This window comes from Phoca vitulina, unplaced genomic scaffold, assembly GCF_004348235.1.
Source record: "Phoca vitulina isolate PV1807 unplaced genomic scaffold, GSC_HSeal_1.0 scaffold22, whole genome shotgun sequence".
Classification (NCBI taxonomy): domain Eukaryota; kingdom Metazoa; phylum Chordata; class Mammalia; order Carnivora; family Phocidae; genus Phoca; species Phoca vitulina.
In genome coordinates, this window is record NW_022589725.1 from 22,581,241 (window position 1) to 22,608,784 (window position 27,544).

A 27,544-nucleotide genomic window follows, 5' to 3' on the forward strand; every position below is an offset into this window, starting at 1 on the left:
AAGCTTTTTCTTGCTCTTCAGACACAGGCCTGATTGTGAGCCCTTCCCTCCGGCGGCCCCAGGAGTGCAAATTTGTATATGTGCTGTTTGTTTGGGTTTGTATTTATTTTCCCAGCCCATTGAAAACAGGGTCTTTTCCTATTTAAAATAAATTTTGGAAGTGAACCACTTTTCCCTTTGAGCCCAGCCCTTCCTCACCATGAACAGGCAGGCATTTTCCAAGAGGACAGTGCAAACTGGCCGCGAGACACCACATGAACAACAGTACGTCCACCAACCAACCAACCGTCAACCCTGAGAAAGCCCCCCTTGACAAACACAGCTGACTGCCGCAGTCACTCCTGACGGTCATCAGCTGTCCCCGTGGAGTGCCAGCCTCTGCTGCTGGCTGTCCTGTGTCCCCGACATGGCCGAGGACTGGGGCGGGGACACACAGGCAGCCATGGAGGGGTCCTCAGGCTTCCGCAGCCAGACGCGGACGGCTGGAAGGGGGAGAACCCGGCCCCTGTGTGGTTTTATAAACAGCAAAACAGCACAACACATTTTCAATTATCTACTGTTCTGGTAAATATTCTTAATATTTAGGCATTGTTTTTTTTCTATTCACAGCCCTTTACAAATAGAAATGGATTTCCTTAGATTTGTCCCAGGGCACAGTGGAAACATGTGTTTTCTTTTTACACATGTGTTTAAATAGCTTTGCTTATTATTTACGTTTCTTCCCATAGTGTACTCAATCAAAACATTTTCTAGGCTTTCATCCACATGAGAAGCTTAAAAGGGCAATAATGAAAGCAAGTGTCTAGAAGCCCTCTGGTGAATGTGCCACAGTGTCAGCAGAGATTATTTTTCCAGGAAGGGGCAGGTTGCAGAACTTAAAAGTTTTTATACTTTCTACCCAAAGTGTGCTAAAACAGCATTGACAATACAAGATGCTTTGCACTCTCAAAAACTGGGGAGACTTTGCTAACCATTTATTGCAATAAACGGAAAGAAAACAAATCCTTAAACCTTGAAGGGGAATATTTCCACTTGTTACAGTCACCTGTCATGAAAATTGCCCGTTTCAGGGACTGATCTTTTGTTCACTTTTCAATTTTGCAAGAAATTAAAACACACAAACACCCCCCCCCCCCGACATACAAAGTTTCAGAAAAGGTTAGGATTCTTTCTGCCACACCAAGAGGTTGTCATACTTCAATTGGAACCACCTAGAAAACTTTGTCGATGGTGGCGTGAACCTTATGAGATCGATCCTACTGGCCTGTGAGTAAGCTGCTTCCATCTCTCCCACCCCACCCTTCTCCCTTAACCTCCTACCACGCACATCAGAAAGACAATGATTTTTCCCTCATAAAACAAAGTCTATGCCATTGCTTAGTTTCAAATTACAAAGCCAGTTCTGTTGGGGCTTCTATGGTGATGCAACTCCGTATTACTTTTGAGTCTGCTTGTTCACAGTTACATCTGGACTCAGTGCTCCCACATTTCTGCATATTCTGGAACTGGGGAGTTCAAAACAACTCTACTAAATCCCCTGGGACTCTTGGATTCCAGAAAGATCTTTGTCATCAAATGGAGGTTGCAAGGCCTTTTTTTTTAAGCAGTTGGCCCAATTGACTGAGAGCCCTGCCCATTTACCAGCTCTGTGAGGAGTGATGATTTATTACCCGATATTCCAAAGACAAATCCCATTTGATGGTCAGGTAGAACTGGTTGGCACTCTGCCCTGCTGGGAGTGGGAGGAGAAGTAATGGAAGAGAAAGTCACTGGCCTTTAATGATAATGGGGTGAGATAAAAACCTTTCTTTTGGTGATCTCTTTTGTCACATTATCTCTAATGGTAACAACTAGATGGGAGGCCTGTAATTCTCTGGGTTCACCCAGTGAAAGTTTTGATTTATCCCAGAATTTTGGGAATGTGCCCCCCGTGTCACTGGCTTTCTGTTGTCCAGATGGCTTGGCTACTGCTTAGCATATGTATGTGCGTATGTATTGGGGTGGGGGGTGTAGGGGGCGTGCAAGGATTGTGAGACTCCTGTAAGCTGTACTTTGTTTTGGCACATCCCAGATAAAGTCTTAAAAAGTGGCCACCTCTCCTGTGCTTGACAGATAATAATGAGGACAGCTCCTCTTCCCCACCCTCCCACCGCCACTCATAAAGCAGTGGCCTTTTCTCATAGGGGTTGCATATAATTTTTAATGTGTGGGATGACAAGGGATAGTGGAAACTATTTGCCTTGGCATGTACTGTTCATTTCTCAGGAGTTTTATGTGCATTACACTATAGCAATACCCTTCGGATGTCTGGGAAGTGCCCGGAGCATTTACCAGCTTGTCTGTTCCCTTTAAATTCTTTTCCTTTGGCCAGGCTCTCCAGTTACATGCCAAGATTTTAAAATTTGTAGTAATTGAGTTTCACATTGCTAATATTAATAGCCATTAGGAAGCTTGAGAGAGAAAATAGTAATTATCTAACAGATTAAATATCTGTAGGAGCCTCTTGATTTTGAAGGGAGCAGAGGACAAGTGAAGAGGCCCTAGAATAGGATAAGACATTGTGGTGTAACACTTTGGGACTGAGATTTGCTAACTAAATACCTTGGGAATGGTGGGGACTACAACCCAGATGATGATTAAAAACCAGAGCGCTTTCATTTTCAAATTCCCTAACATGGCACCCTAGTTACTCTAATTATTTAGAACAAAAGTAGGGGAATCTAAAATTGTATTTTTTTTTTTTTGTAGTTACTATTTTCAGTTTACCACTTCAATTGTTTGTAATCAAAATAATCATATTCTCACTGTAATAACTTCTGTGAACTGGGCAGGGAGTATCTGCTCCCTTTGGTAGAGTAGACATTTCTATTGTCTCTAAGTGAACCCGCCACAGATTTCTGAGGTAGGTATTTGTAAAGCACCATGAACCCCTGGGCTATTCCCAGGGAGTTGAGTAGAAGCATATTTAATAACTGCTCAGGTACACTTAATTGTGGAGCTTGTTTATATTTGTTGTTCTAACACAGTGCTGTTATTACTTAGAGCCTAAACTCCAATCAGATTCAAATTTACTTTAACTATTTGATCATGAACCATACAATCTAATGGGAAACTTGGCTTAACCTATTTTGTGAAATGTCTTGAGAACCAAATTAGCCATGTCTGTGTTAAGCAAAAACAAAACTAGGTCCACATAATCTGAAACATAAAAAATGAATGCCTAGAAGAGATGCTAGTTTTACCTTTGAGGCCAAGATCAAATTGCAGTTCTGGGGTCATAAATTCGTGTGTATGTGTACATAAATGTTTATGTTTTTGTATTTCTGTATGTCTTTAATAAATAATATAGATATTTATATACCCACAAATGTAAGTTCCTATTAAAGAAAATAAAAAGTTACAAGGCCTGAAAGGAGACACCAAAAATATGATTTCCTTACAAATATTTGCAGGAATTTTACTTAATTGCAACCAGAAGTCTGACCTGGAAGTGTAGTGTTTTGACCCCCGAGCTGTCTGGTTTCCTATTTGCGGTGTTTTGCTCTCCACTAACTGTGAGAAAATCTATTTTACACGGTTTTAACCCTGTATATTCTTAGAAACACTGAAGTAGAAATTATTCCCTTGGGGGAAAAGAAATTCTCATTATTTAAAGAATGACTTGTAAAGGTTTCTCTTAAATAGAAAACATTTTTGAAACACTTAGGAAATCTTTCTTCATAAGATATATTTGAAAATAAAACAGCTTCTGGGTTTCCTTTCAAGGTAATGTGAGCATTGTGTAAATTTATCCTTATTTTAGTAAAATACTAACTTGTTAATAGCAAAAGGGTAGAGTTTATAAATAGTTCATGTATGAGGAAACATTTTCATACTTTTTTTTTTCCTGTTTCCAGCTTCTTCAACCTTTTTTTTTTTTTTTTTCTCTCTAGTATTTTAGAAAAGTAAAAATGAGGCTGAATAAACTCTGGGGATTTGGAGTAGTATATGGTATTCTAATGGACTAAAAGACACCAATGAAATTTAATTAGGATAACTGTGGGGCAAGGATGCCTACTCTTGGAAAATTATAGAATTCACATATCAAATACTTGTAGATGATGTTTGCTGAATCTAGTAAAACAGTGGGGAACATTTTTTTCTGTGTAGCCTCTTAGAATTTGCCAGCATGATCAACTAGTCATATACCCCATTTTAAAAGTCTCAGACATTTTCAGTTAGAGGAAAGCATCATTTTCCTAAGTATTTGATTTAGGGATTTAAGAATGAGGAACACTGGGGCGCCTGGGTGGCTCAGTCGTTAAGCGTCTGCCTTCAGCTCAGGTCATGATCCCAGGGTCCTGGGATCGAGTCCTGCATCAGGCTCCCTGCTTTGCGGGAAGCCTGCTTCTCCTTCTCCCCCTGCTTGTAATTCTCTCTCTCGCTGTGTCTCTCTCTGTCAAATAAATAAGTAAAATCTTTATTAAAAAAAAAAAAAAGAATGAGGAACACTGACAGTTCCCATCCATTTAGTTGAAGAGCATTTCATCCCATTCTTTTTTTGTTTATTTAATAATAGCTTTATTGAGATATAATTTACATACCATACAATTCACTCATTTAAAGTATACAATTCAGTGGTTTTTATTATTCACAAAGTTGTGCAACTGTCAACCAGAACCAGTTTTAGAACATTTTCATCACTCTATAAAGAAACTCTGTGCCCATTAGCAGCTACTTTCCATTTTTCCCAACACCCTTCCCACCCCCATCCCTAGGTAACCACCAATTTATATTCTGTCTCTACTGATTTGCCTACTCTGGATATTTCATATAAATGGAATCTTATAATATGTTGGTGTTCTTTGTAACTGGCTTTCACTTAGCATAATGTTTTCAAGGTTCATCCATGCTGTAAGCATTTATCGATAGTACTTCATTTCTTTCTGTTGCCAAATAATATTCCATCGTATAGATGTCTCACATTTTGTTTATCCATTCCTCAGTTGATTGACACTTGGGTTTGCACCATTTGGCTCTTGAGAATAATGCTACTATGAATATTTGTATAGGTCTTTGAGTGGAGTGTTTTTATTTCTCATGAGTATATATCTAAGAATGGAATTTCTGAGTAATTTTGTATCTCTGTGTTTAATATATTGAAGAACTTCCAGACTGTTTTCCAAAGCAGCTGCACCATTTTATATTCCCACCGAAAGTGGACGAGGATTCCATTTTCTCCGCATTCTGGCCAACACTTGTTATTATCTGTCATCTTGTTTATAGCCATCCTTGTGGCTTTGTGATTTTGATGTCCATTTCCCTGATGGCTAGTGATGTTTACCCTCTATTCAAGTACTTATTTGCCATTTGTCTATTCAGATCCTTTGTCCATTTTTAAATTGAGGATTTTTTTTTTTTTATTGAGTTGCAGGGGTTCTTTACATATTTTAGATATAAGTCCCTTATCAAATAGATGATGTGCAAAATTTTTCTCCTTGGATTGTCTTTTCACTTTCTTGATGGTATCTTTGAAACACAAAAGTTTTTAATTTTGATAGTGTCTAATTTATTCAGTTTTTTTGTTTTGTTTTGTTGCTTCTGCTTTTTTTATTATATCTAAGAAACCATTGCCTAATCCAAGGCCATGAAGATTTGTGCCTGTGTTTTTTTCTAAGACTTTTAACACTTTTGTAGTTTTAACTCTTACATTTATATCTTTGATCCATTTTGAGTTAGTTAATTTTATGTATTATGTGGGGTAGGCTCCAGCATTATTCTTTTGCACGTGGTTATCTAGTTGTCCCAAGTACCGTTTGTTGAAAAGACTATTCTATCCCAATTTAATTGTCTTGGCCCCCTTGTTGAAAATCAGTTGTCAGGGGGCGCCTGGGTGGCTCAGTTGGTTAAGCGACTGCCTTCGGCTCAGGTCATGATCCTGGAGTCCCTGGATCGAGTCCCGCATCGGGCTCCCTGCTCAGCGGGGAGCCTGCTTCTCCCTCTGACCCTCCCCCCTCTCATGTCCTCTCTCTCTCTCTCATTCTGTCTGTCTCAAATAAATAAATAAAATCTTTTAAAAAAAAAAAAAAAAAAAAGAAAAGAAAATCAGTTGTCAGTAAATGTGAGGATTTATTTCTGGACTCTTGGTTCTATTTCTACATGTCTGTCCTTATGCCACTACCAAACTATTTTAATTAGCTTTGTAGTAAATGTTATTTTTTTCCCAAAAGGGTTAAAGCTGACATTTACTAATCAGGATCAAGAGTCTCTTTTAACCTAGTCAGTTTAAGCATCATTTTAAATTGTTATAAATAGGGAGCGCCTGTGTGGCTCAGTCGTTAAGCGTCTGCCTTCGGCTCAGGTCATGATCCCAGGGTCCTGGGATCGAGCCCCGTGTCGGGCTCCCTGCTCAGCGGGAAGCCTGCTTCTCCCTCTCCCACTCCCCCTGCTTGTGTTCCTGCTCTCACTGTGTCTCTCTCTGTCAAATAAATAAAATCTTTAAAAAAATAAAAATAAATTGTTATAAATACCTTATTTTTTTTTAAAGATTTATTTATTTATTTGACAGAGAGAGAGAGAGAGAACGAGCACAAGTGCACAAGCAGGGGGAGCAGCAGGCAGAGGGAGAGGGAGAAGCAGGCTTCCCGCGGAACAGAGAGCCAGGACCCTGGGATTATGACATGAGCCAAAGGCAGACACGCAACCAACTGAGCCACCCATGTGCCCTAAACACCTTATTTTTAATGAATTAATAAATTATTAATTGTGCCAAAGATTTCTTTTCTAGGATTTTTAGATTAAATCCTTCCACAAATTTATCAGCTTGAATTATTCCATTTTTTAATTTTTTTAAATTTTATTTTATTTTATTATATTAAAAAGATTTTATTTATTTGAGATAAAGAGAGAGCACGAGGAGGGGGGAGAGGAAAAGAGGAGGAGGGGGCAGAGGAAAAGAGAGAAGCAGGCTCTCTCTACACTGAGCAGGGAGCCCAATGCAGGGCTCAATCTCAGGACCCTGGGATCATGACCTGAGCTGAAGGCAGATGTTTAACTGACTGAGCCACCCAGGCATCCCTAATTATTCCATTTTAACCAAATCAGTGAAGAGAAAAATGATCCTCAGTATAGTCAAGGTCTTCATATTAATGGAATCACATAGTGAGCCATTAGTATTTGCAAGGTATAACTGGGGATGCTAATGGGTTTCAGTAACTCCTGTTAAAATCCTTTACTTTAGGTTGTAAAGCTGACCACATGTCAAGGTCCAAGCTCCTTTGCTTATCCCTCCCTGTCTCTCCCCTGTACCGCGTCTCTCCCTATCCTGTGCATCGAGAACTCTGAGCCTCCTCTACTTCCCAGGGTTCCCGGGAGCCAATGAAGAGTTGTCTGTGGTTGGATGCAGACGTGCCTGTGGGGTCCACCATTCTCTGTCCTTGGTGCCTGCAGACTCTGCTTAGATGTTTCCCTTCCTTGGGGATCGCCTTCCTTCCCATTTAGTTCATTACTCTCCTTTATTTAATGAGGCATACCCTTCCTTGGTCTCCCCGGCTCCCAGTGCATGTCTTTGTTGGAGCACTTATATTGTAACCAGCATCCTTTACCTGCTGTGTCTCTCCCTCTGACCTCAGTTGAGTCCCTCAGGAGCTGAGCAGTTTTCCTGGCCCACCCGGGGCTTCGCATAGTACTTGTGTATGGTAGGTACACAAGTAGCGTGATTGGGAAGACTCTGGTTTGATTATTTTTTTAGAGGAACACCTGGCTTTTGACAGGATGAAAAAAATGTAACCATTTTCTGTTCACACTAGTCCCTATAACTCCTCTACTGAGATCATTTTCAGTGTCGGAAAGAGTAAAATCTCCACTTTGTAGAGTGTCTCATTGTATGAAACTACTCCAGTTTGCTGCCATCCTGCTCCCTCAGTAGCAGCTTACCATTAGAGTGATATTTAGTTTATGTCATGTTACTAACATTTAATTTCCAGATAGAGATGTACAGCTCAGACTTGTTTAACAATGTTGCCTTACTTCCATTTCTAAGGAATTTTCTATTTTTTCTGAGCCCAGGGATGTTTTTTTTCTAGAAAAACTGTATTTTCAGAAGAGAGCTGAGAAGGAAGAAAGACTTGCTCCAATGTGTGGGAAGGGGTTTCAGTGATGGGACTCAGCAGAGTGGAGGGGTGTAGGTGAAGGTAGACAGAGAAAGGCCCATGGAGCATCACTTGAGTAGACCACAGGGCAAGACTGGGGGAGCGGTGATGACGGGAGGTGTAGATGGGGCTGGTGTTGAGGAAAAGCCTAAGAAGAAGTGATAGAAGCTTCTTGTAGAACCTCAGTGGTGGGAGAGCCCGTGGAGAATTTGGGCCTCTGCGAAAAGATGGAGGCAAACATAGTATGCCAGTGAGGAGCACAAGGTCAGGGAAGGAAGTGGAAGGGGCGGTGCAGGGCACAAGACAGAAGGAAATGCACGACACAAGGGTACTGATGTCCTTGCTTAGGTGGGTATCACTTTGAAACTCACAGCCTGCTCCCGGGCCTCCCTGGGATCTCCAGGACTCCCTTTCAGAGACTCCAAAGCACCGCAGGGTCCAATATTTTCAAATACCAAGTGCAAAGGCCTCCTACTGTAGGAACCTTCTACAAAAACGAAAGAAAGAGCGAAAGCTGCTATGAAAAGAAGGAAAAAGTGGCCGGAGACCATATCCGCTTCAGTCACGTGACCGAGAGCTGAGGAGCACGCTGAAAATGTTTGCTTTTGGAAGCTGGGAATAGAGGAAGAATCTGAAGAAGGGTGGTTCTGTGGGATGGAGATCCAGGAAGCTGGGAGGGTCTGGGATACCTGAAACATTAAGAGAGGCTTTTGTGGAGCCTCAGGGGCATTCAACAAAAGGAAAAATACACAGGTCGGGAGAGAGTGGGGTTTCTTGGTCTGCTCCTCGGGTGGTGGGGCTGGGCTGCAGGCAAGGTGTGGCTTCAGTCCTCTCCTGTGTATCTCTGACCAGATGCTTCTCCCGAGGCCATTAGAGCGTCAGCGCATTAGTTTCCTGCTCTTTCCCTCTCTGTTTCTGGTATTGCCTTGGTATTTCCATTTCTTTTGAGCTCCACTATGTGCTTAAGCATGTTTTTCTTCTACCCAAATTCTATATGTTTTTAGCAGGAGGGTCTCCTTTATCTCTGCCAGATTCCCCAGATTCCGCTTAGGCATGTGCTCTTTTTACTGCAAGCCTCAATTTTTTTAAAGTATGGTGCATTTTTTACTCCATACTTAAGAGGCTGGTAATGTGGCTTGAGTCTGCAGAATGTATGTATCTGTATCTATACCTATATCTGTAATCAGTTATATTTTCAACTTGGACCACTAGTAGCTCAGGAACGAAGTTACTATTCCTGTTGTGAGGGCGATAGTGTGCTTACTTAAGGTTTAAGGAACAGCAGAGCTTTTTTTTTTTTTTAAAGATTTTATTTATTTGATAGAGAGAGACACAGTGAAAGAGGGAACACAAGCAGGGGGAGTGGGAGAGGGAGAAGCAGGCTTCCTGCCAAGCAGGGAGCCTGATGCGGGGCTCGATCCCAGGACTCTGGGATCATGACCTGAGCCGAAGGCAGACACTTAACGACTGAGCCACCCAGGCGCCCCTGGAACATCAGAGCTTTACAGTCACCTATTAGTTAATTTTTGTTTGGGTTGCTTTTTAATTGTTACTTATAAAATTATTCTAAAGATTATGGTTATAATTCCTAACATACTAAAGAATGTTTTGCATTTTTTATATAATGTTATTTTCAAAGTGAGAAAATTAGAAAAGCAAGCTTTAATTGTGACTATATGTTCTGAAACTTTGGAAGAAGGATGATATTAACACAAATATTTAAAAGAAAAAATGTGGGATGCCTGGGTGGCTCAGTAGGTTGGGCGTCTGCTTCGGCTCAGGTCATGATCCCAGGAACCTGGGATTGAGTCTTCCTGGGATTGAGTCCCGCCTTGCGTCCTTGCTCACTGGGGAGCCTACTTCTCCCTCTGCCTGCTCCTCCCCCGCTTGCGTGTGTGCTCTCTCTCTCTCTCTCTCAAATAAATAAAATCTTTAAAAAAATAAATAAATAAAAGAAAAAATGCATCATCTTTAAAGTTCTCGAATATTTTCATCAAATTACGGTGGTATTTTTAAATTTAAGTCTTCAGAAGAATTGTCACTTTCATTTTTAAACTTCTTAGAAATTTTAAATGCATACAACAATAGAATTATACTGAACCTCCTCTTATCCAGCATGCAGCATTACATTTTAAACATATGGGCAAATGTTATTTCATTTATCCTCCCACTTGCTTTTTCTTGTCCCCACTTCCAGACAGTTTTAAAGTAAATCCTGGATATCATATATTGTACACGTAAACAATTCAATATATACAGCTCTAAAAAATAAGAATTTTTTTTTCTTTTTTAATGATCAGAGTGCCATTAAGGAAAAAAAAATTCTTGATGTCATCAGATATATAGTCTGTCTTCAGATTTCTTTTTCTCTTCAATTCTTTTATAGTAGGGTTGTTCCACACATTCATTGCATTTGATTGATTCTCTTTACCTTAGGTGAATATTTCTGTGAACTTATGGGAACACCCTTCCCAAGTTTTTTTCTTGCTGTTTACTTATTGAAGAAACTAGGTCAAGTGTCCTCTGGAATTTCCCACATTTTGGGTTTGGCTGGCTGCATCTGCATGGTAATATTAACATATTCTTCCAGCCCCTGTATTTCCTGTAAACTGGTAGTTAGATCCACAGACTTGATGAGGTCAGATCCCTGTTGTTGTTGTTTCTTATGCAACAATACTTTGTGGTAGATGGGGTGTATTTCCTGTTGCCTCTCATTGGGAAGCACACATCTTGTTATATCTCTCAATTTCGTGTTAAGAACGTGTATATGATGAAGGTGGAGGTTCTGTTTTATGATTTTTTTATTAACAAGTGTTTCTGATTTTTTCATTTGATATTTATATTATCAGTAAATACTGTGTAAGCAAAACAAAATTAAAAAGTCCTCTTTACATATTCTTCTAAACTTGGCCTCATTTAGGCAGTTAAGATAAGAATATCAAGGTAGTGTTTCGGAAATAATAAAACCTGAGTCATAGCATACATCGTTAGTTCCTTTTTAATCTGAGTCTACGTGAGTTCTGATTTAGCTTCTTAATTACGATCATAAGTCATTGCATATCTATCACTTTAATTTTTACATATCAAAATGAAGTACATGTTAGGTGAACTCTAAGAACTTGGGGAAGATAAAAAATGAGAAGTATGTGATTTTTTTTTTTTCTGTGAAAAGGTAGATCATCTGGCAGTTAGAAAACAAAACAAAGGAGGCATGAGACTTGTTCTTTGAAATCCTCCAGAGATGCGATAATAATTGAGCTAATATGCATTGGCTTCTCATAAATTGCCTCAGTAGTTTGGGCCTTGAGTGCCTTAGAAATTAGCTTTCTCCCCATGCCTCTTCACTGTTGTTATAGTACTCCTACGGGAGTCCTATTTGTTTGTGTTTAAGGAGCTAGGATAATTTCTCCCTTACATTCACTTCCAGAACTTGCATTTGTTTTTGTCTTCCAAGAACTCTGTAAAGTACCACCATTACTCTAGCAAGACTCTTGCTACTAAGTTCATTATAACATATCAGAAAATCAACAAAATAAGATTTCGAGCAGTCACTTCCAAATCTGAGCTGTGCATCAGAATCCCCTGGAGCTCTTTAAACAGAGTACAGGTTTCTGGAACCCACACCAGATCTACATCAGATTCTTGGGTGCTGGGGATTCAGGAATCAATACAGGTGAGAAAGACCCCAGCCTTGGAACTCAGGTTCCCCAAGTGATTTACATATGGGTAGTGGGCTCATGACTGGGTATTGGAAAGATTCTAGACTAAGTTGGTGGTTATTTAAACTTCACAGTGGTTTATTTAATAATTGAAGATGGTAGGATTGATGATAAACTTTGAGAGTATTTATTGTTTTTACATGTGACTTAAGTGAATGCATCAAAAATTGGAAAAAGACCTAGTACGTTGTAGAATGAGATACAAATCCCAAATGACTGACAATACTGAGGGGAATGTTTGTTTGTTTTTCTTTGAGGGGAATGTTTGTTACAGACAAATGCTGAATAGAAAATATAGACCATAATATCGTAGGAGAAAGCCTACATAAACATTGTAGGAGAAAGCAGTTCACTGTGTGTCATCAAGGACAGAGCCACAAATCTGTGATGTAATGCCTATTACAAAAACTAGTAAATATGAAAACTTAGGTGAAATGGAAACAAATACTATTCTCAGTGTTGAAACATTAAAAATGTTCCTTTTATAATCAGGAGCCCCACAACGATTCCTACTAGCAGCAATATTCAGATTCCGGCCCAAACAGTAAGTCACAGAAGAAAAATACAGGTGAAAAAATAGGAAATAAAGAAAGAGTAAAAGTGTAATGAAAAGTCTAAGGGAAATATGGCAACTGATTATTAGAATTAATAAGAGGGTTTAATAGGTTTTTCAACTGCAGATCAACATACAAAAGTCAATTGCAATAGCAGATGATTTGAAAATTAAATTTTTAGGAAGTAATACGTATGATGGCAACAATAAAAAATAGGAAGTACCTCATGATAAACTTAATGAAGTATGCAAGAACATTACATAGAAAAATTTTAAACCTTATTGAAAGAGATTTTTAAAAGCCCTTAAAAATAGTTGGGGGGTCTGCCATGTCAGCTGTATAGGAAGTCCCATTTGTCTCCAAATGGATCGATAAATTCAGGGCCTTTCTAATCAAACTCCCAGCAGAATTTTTTCATGCAACTTGGCAAGCTACTACTAAAAGCCATATGAAAGCATAAAGGAGCAGGAATAACTCCCAAGTACTCCAGAAGAAGACTAGAAACAGTGTTGAGGGTCAGGGAAAGAACTTGCCCTACTGGATATTAAGGTTTACTGTAAATAAAGCTCAGGTAGTTGATACAGTACATATTGATGATAAGTCAATGGAATAAAATAACTCTGAAAGAGAGGCCTGTATATGGCAGAGCTGGCACTGCAGATCAGTAGGAACCCTCTTCTATCGAATATTAAATTGTGAAAGAATAAAAGTGGATTCCTGAGTGATACCACACCGAAAGTCAATTTACATAACATTGAGGTTTTTTTCAAAGAAAGAAAAATCAGGTTATAAAGCAGCATTTGTCATGTGATTCCATTTTTGTAAAAAAAAAATATATATGTGTATGTATTTCTATATCTTGAGGAAAGATCTGGAGGACATCAAAAGTCAAGGTAACAGAAGTAACTTTTTGAGTGGTCAGATTATTGGCAATTTAACTTTCTCCTTATACCTTTTTGTTTTTGTCTAGTTGTTTTTTTTTTTTTAACACATTGAGTATACATCACTTTTAATTAGAAAAAAAAATTTTTCATTTGGAGGGTTTTTTTTTTCCTTAGCTATTCTTATTTGCTTATTCTTCTAGATTAATTTTAGAATTGGTTTTGACAACTTCTAAACTGCCTCCTAACACACACACACACACACACACACACACACACAAATAATGTTTTCATTGTGATTTTGATTGGAATTTTCTGGTACGTAATAGGCACTCAGTACATGTTTGTTAAATAAATAAATATGGTCACAATTGGCATCTTTATAACAGTTAGCCCTTCCAACCCAGGAACATGGTATGTTACTCAGGCTTTTCAAGTCCTTTTTTAATAAATGTAAGTTTTGTGATTTTTAAAATACAGATCTCACACATTGACACGATTAATGATTTCTGAAATTGTACAGTCTTTTCACTTTCCCCCACGTTGAGTCAAACTGTTAGCTGTGTATCTTTAATGTCAGGACTTAGAAGTGTCAGAATGATTTAAAGGTAGATAAACATGTCCTGTGTAGTGAGGTTAAGGACCTGGGTTTATTTAGCTTAGAGTACATGACTAGATTGAAACTGACTACCTATCTCCAAGCATTTGGTAGCGGCCAGCGTTCTTTCAGCTCTGCCGAAAACAGAACACAAGAAAATGAAGTTCAGCTACAGAGTGAAGAATTCAGAGTGAAGAATTTAGATTGCAGATTGCAGACTGGCAGTGCAAAGCTGAAGCCGCCCTCAGAAACACTGTATTTGGACTGCACAGTATATCTTAATTCATTGCTAATTTAAAATTTGGGAGATTACACATAAAAATTTGGATATTCAGCTTTTCTGGAAAGGCCTAAAATCTGGTACCCCAGTGCCCTAATTCTCAGTGGCAGCTGAGGGTAACTCCTGTCTTCTGTAAACCAAGCATGCGCTTTCCTCAGTTTTCCACAGCCCACACTCAGCCCTTTTCATGTTACTCTCCTGCCCCTTAAAGCAGCTAAGTTTACAACCTCAATTCAAATGGTAAAGGAAGAATCAAGTTGCACGTAGCTAGGTGTTGCATCTTCTCGTTTGGAATTTCGGTGTTGTTTTTAAAATATGATTTACATATGGTCCTGGCTAACAAGCAGGAAGTGAACTGAATGATCCTTCAAGGATGTTTCTTGTCCTGTGATCCTGCTGCGATCCTGTTAGAATAGTCCAGTGGTTCCTAAACTCTTTTTCTCATTGCACATGGTTGTAGAATCGCAGTGTTGGAATGGACCCCCCTGCGAGACCGGGAGGCCACAGAGGATATGCTTCATCTGGAGCTCATCCTACGCACAGGAAGTGTGAAAGTTGTTGCCGAGGGGCGAGCTTGAACGGCCAGCAGTTCAGACAACTGGCTACCTCACTGAGAAGCTTTCTTAAAAAATCTGTTTCCTTTATGCATAGTTATTTAAAGGTGAGGGAAGGGTTTTGTAGGGAACTTTGAGTTTTATAAGTACCCAGTTCTGTCATCCCCATTATTATGTGTGGTCTGGCAGAGTTAACGATTGTGGGAACCATTGTTTTGAGTATCATTTCATCGGTGCTTACACATGATGTAGACATGGTTTTCATACCTAATGTTAAGGGCGTACTTTCATAAACCAAAAAGTGGGAAAGCAGTATAGGAAAGAAATTAGAAGCGATAATTTCTCAATTTGTTTTCTTCTAATTTTTGTCTGCCTGAGAAGCTTTCTCATTCAGTGGTAACATTCTCAGATGGATCCCATAGATAGTAAAATTAATAGCACATGGGGCCAGTGGTATTGCATACAAAGTCAATGAAGTGACAGGTAGAAAAAAAAAATTTTTTTTTTAAGTAAATTTGGCCTCAAGTAATAATTTTATTTGTAGGTTTTTTGTTTTTTTCGTGGAACTAACTAGTTTGCCCCATTTGTTTTGGCATCAAATAGACATAGCTTTATTGTGACTCAGAGTCCAGTACTGTCCTTATTTAAGGACGTGAAATGTTATCTCAAGGGATACTTTTTGGAGTCTCTAAATGTCTTGGGTAATAAGTGAAATTTTTAGCCCAGGACCAAATATTCCACTTACCCACCCAAATTGTTTCCCAATTGTGGTCTTAAACTAGGATCCTGTGTGTGTGTGTGTTCTTAAACTTATGGTAGGACTCTTGTTTTTTGGTTCCCACAGAACAACCCCCATCCTCAACCTCACCCATCACCAGCAATGGTGAAGATCACACTTCGACCTATAACATATTTCAAAGGGCCCCATCAGGGCTTTTCCAAAATCTCCATCTTATACCGAACCTCACGGTATGTTCAAAATGAAGGTATCACACTGTGCTTTGTCTACCCTTGGCCGTCTAATAAGGACAGGTGTAACTTTCTGAATGGACGGTTTCAGAAGTAATGAGTTATAACTTCATTTTTCCTGAACAAAATAGCTTTAAAATACACATATTCTTCATTTTTAAAATGCTTTATATGTTCCTGGTCTAGTCTGGCATAGAAGAAGACATTGTCAGTACTTGGTAGCTATCAGCCCCTTCCTTCCTACCCTCTTATTAAATCTCACCAAGTCTTCAAATGGAGAATGAGAGTTGACTCATAACCTCAGACTGGAAACAGTCACAAGTCTGAACTGGTCCTCAATGTGGAGCTGCTTCCAGGTCAGCATATAGTCATCTGATTGCCACCAAGTGCCCTTTCTTAAAACAAATATGAGACGACTATCCTACCTGCTTACCTTTGCTAAAATTTAAGTGTTTATAAATTTAAGATCCAATTTCTTTGAAATTAATCTTTAGGACTAAATCTTCAAGTCATCTGTGTTCCAGACTTTGAATTACATAATTATAACATTAGTTTGAACATGCTGTTTTCTGCAACACTTAAAGAAGCTATCAAAATTAATAAAGGGCTGGCATTATAAGAGAGCATACAGGTTGAAAATTTTAATTTAGGCAACTGAGGTTTTTTTTATTTTTAAAGTTCAAATCCTGAATGGGGGATCACTCTACAAGACAACTAGCCTGATCTCCTTAAAAGGTCAGAATTATGAATAAAAGAAAGGGAGAGATTATTTTAGATTACAGGAAATGTAAGAGACATAACCAAATGCAATGCATGAACTTTGGCTTCTAATTCAAGAGGAAAATCATTGATACACATTTTGGGGGTAGTTTGAGAAATTTGAATGTGGGCTGGTTATTTGATGGAGCAATAATGTCATGCTCAGTTGTGATCACAGTATCTTGGTGATATAGGAGAATGTCTTGTTATATGTGAGTCTGTGCTCACATATTTAGGAGTGAAGGGTCATGATGTCTAATTTATTCTGAAATGATTTACCAAGGGGCGCCTGGGTGGCTCAGTTGGTTAAGCGTCTGCCTTGGGTTCAGGTCATGATCCCAGGGTCCTGGGATCTAGTCCCACATCAGGCTCCCAGCTCAAGCGGGGAATCTGCTTCTCCCTCTCCCTCTGCTCCTCCCTGCAGCTTGTGCACTCTCTCTCTCTCTCTCTCTCTGTCAAATGAATAAAATCTTAAAAAAAAAAAAAGAAATGGTTTACCAAATAGGTATATGAAATATGACAAAATATTAACCATTACTGAGTCTAGATGGTGGGGTTTTGGGTGTTCATGGCACTATTTTTCTACTTTTCTGGATGTTTGACATTTTTCATGTTTGTGAGTGATGATGATGATAATAATGAAGAAGTCATCTTAGGGAGAGAGATACTGTGGGACAAAGTAGGTCTTCCTACTTTGAGGCTGCCTTGTGGTTTGGGAGAAGGCTTGGCTGGAGGAGAGCCATGCAGCGTTGGGTGGAGCCAGCTCTGAAGCAGCGCTTACCTGTCATGCAGTCCTGATGGCTCAGCAGGCCACTCAGAGGCATTTTCCCAGGATCCACGTGCTCTCAGAAGAGCTGTGGGAGAGGGCTCTGCCTTGTGATGCACTGTACCACAGGCTTCTCTTGGCAGCCTGGGGGAAGTTCACATCACCTTGGCTATGAGTCCCCTGGAAAACAAGTGAAGCTGATTAGTTTGACAGTAAAAGCTCCATGTTGGATATTTGTTCTCAGCGTCTTGGGACTACGAAATATAACAACCCCAATACACGAGCACTCCCTTAGAAAGCGTTACTCACTGGAGCATGGTACTACTTACAACTAATCTACTGCCCTGCTAAGCCAGGATGGAATTCATTCAACCCATATTTGATTTTTTGTTGTTGTTTTTCCCTTTCTATTCATGAAGTCTCTGAATTTCTAATAAAGCCATTTTGGAGCAGTTTATTTAGACAAAATATGGAATAAAATAGCAGAACTCAGGTTCGTTCTTAAAACATGAGCCACCTTTTCTTTCTCTCATAAATATCCCTGAGTCCCTTCCCCCCAGCCCCCTTTTTTCTCTAGAGACTTAATGCTCTTTGGTGAATGAGCAGGTGAGCCAGAAGAATGTTAATGTGGTAACAAATCATCATTTGGGGCCTCACTGGAGGTTGGGAGGTCTGTGCAAAGGTAGTAGAGCAGTAGCTCTTCACATACTACAGGACGCCAGCGGCTGCTTGGAGGCCCGGGGGCGGGGGGTGGGGGGGGTGGGAATGGACTCTTGCTGGTACTGCTCCTCGAGTGACATTAAGCAGTGCAGAAATATAAATTACTTCTAGAAATACACATACCTGAAGACTCCTGGTAGAAAGCTGATTCCACAACGAAACTGTCCTCCTCCTAACCCCAATCTCTTCCTGTGTCTAACGACAGTCTTCTTAGATTTAGGAGGACCACAATAACTGGCAAGAAAGCAGGCGGACTTAAATGTGATTTACAAGTGCTGCGGAGTCTTGGAATGCCATTGTCAGGTAGTTTTCAAGTGAAGAGATGCTCACTTTATGATTTCCATTTTGTCCCCCAACCCCAGTCTCCTCCTGATTCCAGTTCTGTGCTAACACCAGGGTTAGCAAGCTTGGAGCTTCGACGTGGGGAAGGGAAAAGAAAAGGGCCTCCTGGATTCTTTGCCAGGTTGTTATTTAGAGAATAGTGGAACTTTGCTTTAGCTCTGGATAAGTACAAAATCTCAGTGGCCGGCTGAACTCTGTGAGGAAAGTTAATTACATTAAAGAGCAAAGATAAGCATGTAGTCTTTATCACTGCCTGTTATCTATGGATAAATGAAATGTATCTCTGTAGCATTTCAAGTAAGTATATTTTAGTGGCAGTGATTTTCTCTGTTTATATATCAAAACTAGTTTGTCATAAGAACTGACACAGTATCTTTTGTGTTTAATCTCTCTTCAAATTCTCTTTAAACAATAAAGTTTCCTATGGCCAGTGGAATTTGGATTAAGCAGGTGCAAATCTTTTTTACATGTTAAACTTGCCATTTCTCTTGTAGATGCCATGGCAGGGGTGGGGGGTGGTTTTCCATTGAAATCATGACAAGTGGCCAGTTTAGGAATGATTCTCTTTAGCATAATCCTATCCTGGGGATGGGAAGGATGGGGAAAAGGGTTCAATGAACTCAGTTCTCCTGATAATTTCAGTAATCACTTAGTTACAATTTTCTTTAGTCTGCTTTCTTTTTCTGTAGAGGAAGGTATCATATTGAGACTGTTGTTTAGCCTCCCAAGTAAGATTTTGTTATCATTCAAGGTATGTCCAGATACCGTGCTTCCTGAATTCAGAGCTGTAGCTTTCATAGTCAACTTCAGTTTTAGCCCCTTCCTAATAAAAACATTCTATTGCTGGAGATTTTGTACAGGGAGATTTTTGAAAATCTCAATCTTAGTCACCTAGAGCTGTAAGTATTAAGTATGATTCACCAGCAAACATTTTTAGATACTGCATTTAGTTATTGTTTTTCACACCTTTGGAAGACTGACTTTATAAATCATTACTTTGAAAATCACTGTAAAATTTTTCTGTGTGTATTTGTGAATTCCAAATTGTTAAGGACTCCTTTCTTACAACCTCCATCCTCCCCCCAAAGAAATAAGACAAATAAACAGATGCGGAAGTCTCTTCCACTCTCAGTGACCTAAGGAATAAAGGATTTGTTTTAAAGCACTCAGAAAAATGCCAGTGGTGTGCATATGTTGTTTGACATTTTATGCAGAAGAAAGGCACATGATCAAAATGCAATCCGTTTCAGATGTGTTAGAAAAAATACATTTCATTTCTGTAAATCTGGAGATTATGCTATCATAGATGTCACTTTTATTTTGCAATCCTCATGACTAAAGCAGTTGTGCTGTCAAAGCTGTAGCTTGTGTAGACAGACGTCAAATCTGCAGTCACTGATGTTCTGGATCTTTCTACAGGAGTGTCAGAAGGTACTGAATGTAAAAATGGGAACTTTTTTTTTTTTTTTTAAGAATTTATTTATTTGAGAGAGAGAGAATGAGAGAGAGCATGATAGCGGAGAGGGTCAGAGGGAGAAGCAGACTCCCTGCCAAGCAGGGAGCCTGATGTGGGACTCGATCCCGGGACTCCGGGATCATGACCTGAGCCAAAGGCAGACGCTTAACGACTGAGCCACCCACGCATCCCATGGGAACTTCTTTACTTCTTTGTGGTATGTGTATATATATATATATATATATATATATATATATATACACATACATATATATACACACACATATATATATAAAAGTTATTTCAGAACAATGATAATCATGGATTTTGAAGAGTCTGATAGTCCTGGAGACCACCTCTTATAACTCCTGACCCTTCCAATTTCATGGATATAATACTATCTCTGAGGTTGTCTTAGAACCTGGAGATGCTTACCCCTCTTCCCCCAAAGAAGGGTAATCGTCCTTAATCTTTCCAGGAAGGTCATCAACAGAGTAGTTTACACCTGGAGGTGAGCTTGAAGGGAAGGAAGAGAGGAGGGAGGGAGGAAGGGAGAGAGGGAGAGAAGAAGGAACCATGCTGGTACTTTTTATGAAATTCTGTTGCTACCCTATGAGATGAATGGTAATGTCTCCATTTTCAGATGGAATGTACTCCTTTGTACCAGGCTTCTTTACTTAAAATTTTGTTTGTGAGACTTTTTTCTGATAGGGCCTGGAGTTGTAGTTTATTCATTTTTAGGGGCAACGTAGTATTTCACTGACTATGCCCCCTTCTCTTTAAATGTAAGTTTCTGATGTACATCTTTATAATTTGACATCTGTATACATTACGAAGTGATCACCATAGGTCTATTTATCATCCAGATAACATTCGGATAACCCTCTTCACCCTTTCACTGCCGCCCCCCCCCCCGCCCCCTGTAACCACTAGTCTGTTGTTTTTGTTGTATTTTGTTTGTTCGTTTATTTGGTTTTCCACATATGAATGAAATCATATAGTATTTGTCTTTCTCTGCCTTACTTATTTCATTTAGTCTGATACCTTAAGGGTCCACCTGTATTGTCAAAATGGCAAGATTTCATTCTTTTTTTTTTATGTTTGAGTAGTAGTCCATTGTATAAATGTACCACATTCTCTTTATCCATCTATCGATGGACACCTAGGTTGTTTCCATATCTTGGCTATTATAAGTAATGCTGCAATAAACATAGGTGTGCATATATCTTTTCGAATTAGTGTTTTCATATTCTTTGGATAAATACCGCAGAGTAGAATATCAGGGTCATATGGTAGTTCTGTTCTTAATTTTTTGAGGCCACTATGGTTTTTTTTTCTTTCTTTTTTTTTTTAAGATTTTATTTATTTTTTTGTCAGAGAGCACAAGCAGGGCAAGCGGCGGGCAGAGGAAGGTGCAGGCTCTCCACTGAGCAAGGACCCCAATGCGGGATTCCATCCCAGGACCCTGGGATCATGACCTCAGCCGAAGGCCTATGCTTAACCAACTGAGCCACCCAAGCGTCCCACTGTGTTTTTTTTTAGTGGGTACACGGATTTACATTCTCACAGTGCACAAAGGTTCCCTTCTTCACATCCTCACCAACACTTGTAATTTCTTATCTGTTTTTAAATAACCATTCTGACAGATGTTAGGTGTTTCTCATTGTGGTTTTGATTTGCATTTGCCTGTTAGATAGTGGTGTTGAGCATCTTTTCATGTGCCTGTTGGCCATCTGTATGTCTTCTTTGGAGAAATGTTTATTCAAGTCTTCTGCCCCTCCCCCTTTTTGTAGAGGGGAGGGGGGAAGGGTAGGAGGGGCAGAAGGCGTAATGTATACAGATGTCAAATTATAAGCAGGTTCCATGCTCAGTGCAGAGCCCAACACAGGACTCGATCTCACAATCCTGAGATCATGACCTGAGCTGAAATCAAGAGTTGGATGCTTAACTGACTGAGCCACCCAGGTGCCTCTCTTCTGCCCATTTTTTAATCAGGTTGTTTGTTTTGTTGTTGTCATTGAGTTAAATGAATTTTGTATGTATTTTAGATATTAACCCCTTAATGGATATATAGTTTGCAAAAAAAACAAAAAACAAAAAACAAACTTCTCCTACTCAGTGCGTTGCCTGTTCATTTTTTTTGATGGTTCCTATGCTGGGTAGAAGCTTTTAAGTTTGATGGGGTCCAATTTGTGGACTCTCACTTTTGTTTCCCTTGTCTTTAGAATCACATCCACAAAGATGTTGCTAAGACTGATGTCAAGGAGTTTAACACTTACATTTTCTTCTAAGAATTTTATGGTTTCAGATCTTATATTCAAGTTTTTAATGCATTTTGAGTTAATTTTTGTGTATTATTATACACAAATTTGGTCTAGTTTTATTCTTTCACATATGGCTGTCCAGTTTTCCCAACATCATTCTTTTTTTTTTTTTTTAAGATTTTATTTATTTATTTGAGAGAGAGAGAATGAGAGAGAAAGAGCACATGAGAGGGGGGAGGGTCAGAGGGAGAAGCAGACTCCCCGCTGAGCAGCGAGCCCAATGCGGGCGGGACTCGATTCTGGGACTCCAGGATCATGACCTGAGCTGAAGGCAGTCGCTTAACCAACTGAGCCACCCAGGCGCCCCCCAACATCATTCTTGAAGAGACTGCCGTTTCCCTATTGTATGTTCTGGGCTCATTTGTCATATATTAACTATCCATATATGTGTGGGTTTATTTCTGGGCTTTCTGTCTGTTTCATTGATCTGTGTGTCTGTCTTTGTATCCGTACCAAAATTTATTTACTACAGCTTTGCAGTAAGTTTAAAGTCAGGAAGTGTGATACCTCCAGCTTTGTTCTTCTTTCTCAAGATTGCTTGGGCTTTTCAAGATCTTTTGTGGTTCCATACAAATTTTAGAATTATTTGTTCTAGTTCTGTGAAATATGCCACTGGAAATTTGATAGGTATTGCATTGAATCTGTGGATTGTGTTGGGTAGTATAGACATTTTAAGAATATTAATTCTTCCCAGTCTGAGTACACAATATGTTTCCATTTATTTTTCTTCAGTGTCTTAAAGTTTCCAGTCTCCAGGTCATTCATCTCCTTGCTTAAATTTATTAGGAGGTATTTTATTCTTTTGTTAGTGCAACTGTAAATGGGATTGTTTTCTAAACTTCTCTTTCTAATGTTTTGTTATTAGTGTATAGAAATACTACAGGTTTCTGTGTATTGGTTTTGTACCCTGCAACTTGACTGAATTCATTTATTCTAACAGTGTTTTGTTTGTTTTTTGGTGGATTCTTTACAGTTTTCTATACATAGTATTATGTCATCTGCAAGTAGCGACAGTTTTACCTCTTTTCTGATATGAATGCCTTTTATTTCTTTTTCTTGCCTAATATTTGTGGTAGGACTTCTAATATTGCTTCTGAATAAAAGTGGTGAGAGTGGGCATCCTTGTCTTGTTCCTGATCTTAGAGCTTTCAGCTTTTCACCATTGAGTATGATGTTAGCTATAGGGTTGTCAAATAAGGCCTTTATTACATTGAAGTATATTTCCCCCATATCCACTTTGTTGGGAATTTTTATCATAAATGGATGTTGAATTTTGTCAGATTTTTTTCCTGCATCTATTGAGATGATCATGTGATTTTTATCTTTCATTTTGTTAATGTGATGTACAGTATAGATTGATTTGCAGATACTGGACAATCCTGGCATCACTGGAATAAATCTCACTTGATCGTGGAATATGATTCTTTTAATGTATTGTTGGATATGTTTTGCGAATATTTGTTGTGGATTTTTGGATCTATGTTCATCAAGGATATTGGCTTTTAATTTTCTTTTTTTGCGGTGCCCTTGTCTGGTTTTGGTATCAGGGTAATGCTGGCCTTGTAAAATGTGATTGGAAGCTTTCTGTCCTCTTCAAATTTTGGAAGAGTTTGAAAAGGATAGGTGTTAAGTCTTTGAATGTTCAGTAGAATTCTCCAGTGAAGCCATCTGGTCCTGGACTTTTGTTGTTGGGAGGTTTTTGATTACTGTATCAATCTCCTTACTGGTCTGTTTAGATTTTGTATTTCTTTATTATTCAGTCTTGGAAGATTGTAGGTTTCTAGGAATTTATTCATTTCTTCTAGGTTGTCCAGTTTTTTGGCGTATCATTTTTCATAGTAGTCTCTCTACAATCCTTTGTATTTCTGTGGTATTGGTTGTAACTTCTCCTCTTTCTGATTTTATTTGAATTCTTTCTCTCTCTCTCTTTTTCTTGGTTAGTTTAGTTTCTTTTGTGTATTTACACAAAAGAATATTTTTTTTTCCTTGTGGTTACCATGAGGTTCACATTGAATATCATATGTAAGTAGCAGTTTGTTTTAGATTGATAGCAACTTAATTTTAAATACATTCCAAAGCTTTACCGTATTACTCCTCCCCCATGTTGTATATTTTTTGATGACACATCTTACATCTTTTTATTTTATGCTGCCCTTAACTAATTATTGTAATTTGAAGGAATTTTACAACCTTTTTCTTTTAACTTTCATGCTTGCTTTACAAGCACTTGTCCACTATCTTTGTTATATATTTTCCTTTTCCAGTAAGATTTTTTTACTTTCATTCATATATATGTATATGTGAATATATATAATATATATTATGAATATATAATATAAATTAATTATAATCAAATATGTTTTTAATATTTTATAATCAAATGTATATATTTGGTTATAATTAATAGTGCCATTTCTATTTGGCTTAAAGAAGGCCCATTAGCATTTCTTGTAGGACCAGTTTAGTGGTGATGAATCCTTTACCTTTTGCTTATCTGGAAAGCTCTTAATCTGCCCTTCAATTTGGAATGATAACCTTACTGGGTAGAGAATTCTTGGTTGAATTCATTGAACAGATAAAGTAACTGAGCTACTTCAGGGATGGGAGACCATCCCAGCCAGGTGCTCTGGCCAGGCTAGAAGAGCTCAGATTGTAATGTTTACTCTTTCCTCTCAAGTGAGTCCCTCTATTGATTCCTTCTATTCTTTCATTTGCTAAATAATTATTGAGCACCTACTATGTAGTTGGCACTCGGGAGGCTTGTGGGATTCACTGGCAAACAAGCTTGTAGTCCAATGATGTCTTCTTTCATTTTATAGGTTATGGCTTTCAAATCACAGCCTATTTCCTCAAGAGAGGGATACGCCTTCACTGTTTCGGGGGTTCACAGAGGACTGGTAAGAAACTGATTTCTTGAGTTGTCAGGCATTTTGCACTATTAACTTGCTCTAGAGAGGAATGAAAATTAAGGAACCAAGATTCCAACTTACTTCATTGCCTTTGTGAAATTGAAGTAGTAATTAAGAATATTTCTAAACATTTGTGATTTTTGTTTTGTTTGTTTTTTAATTTTCACTGATTTTGAGAACTGTGAGCTGAGCCACATTGTGCTTCACTCTCCTGCTGCGTCTCAGCACTTTCATTGAGCTTCCAGAGTGATTTGACAGGCAGTTAAACTATGAATCACTTCATCTTTGTCTGTGCACACCAAGTCCCTGGGATACAGAACAAGTGTGTACACGAGAAAATGCTTTCCCAGCCCAGAGCTGTCAGAGCCTTTCTTAGGTGTGTGACAAGGCCAGCTTCCCTCCTCATTTCCCCAAGTCAAGAAGTCCATTGGGGAAATGATGTCAAACACGTCCAGCCAACAACAATAAAGTCAGATGCTAATGACAATTCTCCAAGCTGATCTGAACATTGGAAAGAAAATCTAACTGAACTTCCTTGGATGATTTTAATATATAAGATATGAAACAGGGACTTTGAAAATAAACCGTACGGAGATTTGCTCTTGGAATCTTAACAATGATCTGCACTTTTTAAACTTCAAGTGTCACTCAAATATATTACTCTCTTAATGGGGCTTTCCACTTTGTTCAATTCTCTTAGTAAAATAAGCCAGTTATCCTTGTATCTGTCTGTTAAAATGAAGGCTAGCTACTCTGTATGGTAGAGATAGTTACTGCCTAAATCTTTACTTTATTTAAATATTAAAACAATAAAAATCTCAGTTATGACCTAAGCAAAGAAAAGGTATACAGAAGTTGCTTTCTGTTTATACAATACCTGGCCCCCAAATGTTCAAAATTGATCATTTTGGCATTCTTATTTTTCAGAGAAGAAATGGAAGGACAAATCAGAGGAATTATTGGATAGAACTGATTATTTCGAATTTGAATTCTGATCTACTGAGTTGTATTGCAATGTTAGGTTTTGGGCAGAGGGCAGATAATGAATTCTGTGGCTCAGTTCCCTCTTCCTGAAAGTGAGAAGCAGACTACTTACCACTTATTTCATTAAGAAATTTTAAGAATTGGGGTTGCCTGGGTGGCTCAGTTGGTTAAGAATCTGACTTTGGCTCAGGTCATGATCTTGGCGTCCTGGGATTGAGCCCTGTGTTGGTCTCTGCACTCAGTGGGGAATCTGCTTCTCCCTCTCCCTTTCCCTCTGCCCCACCCCCTACTCTTGCACGTAGGAACGCGCTCTCTGTCTCTCTATCTCTGTCTCTCTCATAAATAAATAAATAAAATCTTTTTTTTTTTTTTAAGAAATTTTAACAATTAATGAATAAGGGCGCACCTGGGCGGCTCAGTCAGTTAAGCTTCTGCCTTCAGCTCAGGTCATGATTCCAGAGTCCTGGGATCAGCCCTGCATCAGGCTCCCTGCTCACTGGGGAGCCTGCTTCTCCTTCTCCCTCTGTTGCTCCCCCTGCTTGTACTCTCTCTCTCCCTCCTCCCTCTGTCAAATAAATGACTAAATAACTAATCTTAAAAAAAAGAATTAATGAATAGATATTAATGACTTTTATTTATTTATCTTTGGGTTTTCAAAGTCTATCCCTAGTCTCCTAACCAGATAAACATCCATGAGAGGTCAGAGTTTCAACACACTCAGACTTCTGAAATGGGGAGGTCTAACAGGGGTAAGACCAGAATGACAGCTTAGGTCCCACTCAGGGAGGGCTTTGAAGTTTGCAGGTCTGTGGTAGATACTGAGGAGCCAGGATGGGGTTTTGAGCAGGATAAGTGGAGCTGTTTTTTTTGTTTTTGTTTTTTTTTAGAACTGGTAACCTGCTTGCACTAAGTAGGATAAAATAGAATAGGGAAGAGTGATCACCAAGTACACAGCGGTGGTCTAGGGGAGAGGTTAAGGAGATGGCTATTACTAGAACATTAACTCATTAGGCCTTTGGTGTAATTTAACCTAGGCAGGTGGTATGGTGTTAACAGTGTTTAAGTTGTGTGTCTCTGTAATCAACACCTTCACGCTTGGCTCCTGAGTGTATCAGGCTAAGAGGCGTTATTACCTCAGTCAGCCCCTCACATTGTCATCCATTGTTGGAAATGAACAGTGTATGTAAAAGGCTTCACTTATCTGATTCATACCATCCCTATTTAGAAATATTGGTCATCTAAGAGGGAAGTTTTCACTTTTAGAAAAATGGCTTTGTGATATCAGTATGATACATGTGTATTATAAAAATATTAGAGCAATACAACCAAGTATAAAGAAGGGAGAAGATCCTCACCTGCCACCCAGAATATACACTATTAGCATCAGCTAAACATCACTCCAGAGATAGGTGGAGGCTGCGTAAGTGAACGTGGATGAATAGACAGACAGATGAGAGAGGAGGAAAGATACAGATGGCATTTACCACTTCGTATTCTTTTTTTCATTGAATGTTGGGGCATCTAGTTCTGTGATTCCTTCAGCCTTCTCCACCCGGAAGTCAGTGGTTTTGCTTTAAGAAGTTGTAATGATAGATTAGTG

General features: G+C 39.0%; 1 protein-coding gene across 5 annotated transcripts in view; it reads left to right on the top strand.

Moving 5' to 3' along the window:
* SLX4IP (SLX4 interacting protein) overlaps positions 1-27,544 on the top strand; it is a 286,122-nt gene that overhangs the window by 237,712 nt on the left and 20,866 nt on the right. For all 5 annotated transcript variants that reach the window (XM_032419180.1, XM_032419178.1, XM_032419181.1 and 2 more), the window contains one exon: positions 24,871-24,948. In XM_032419180.1, the coding sequence (XP_032275071.1) occupies positions 24,871-24,948 (78 nt within the window). The remainder of the gene's footprint in view (positions 1-24,870; positions 24,949-27,544) is intronic.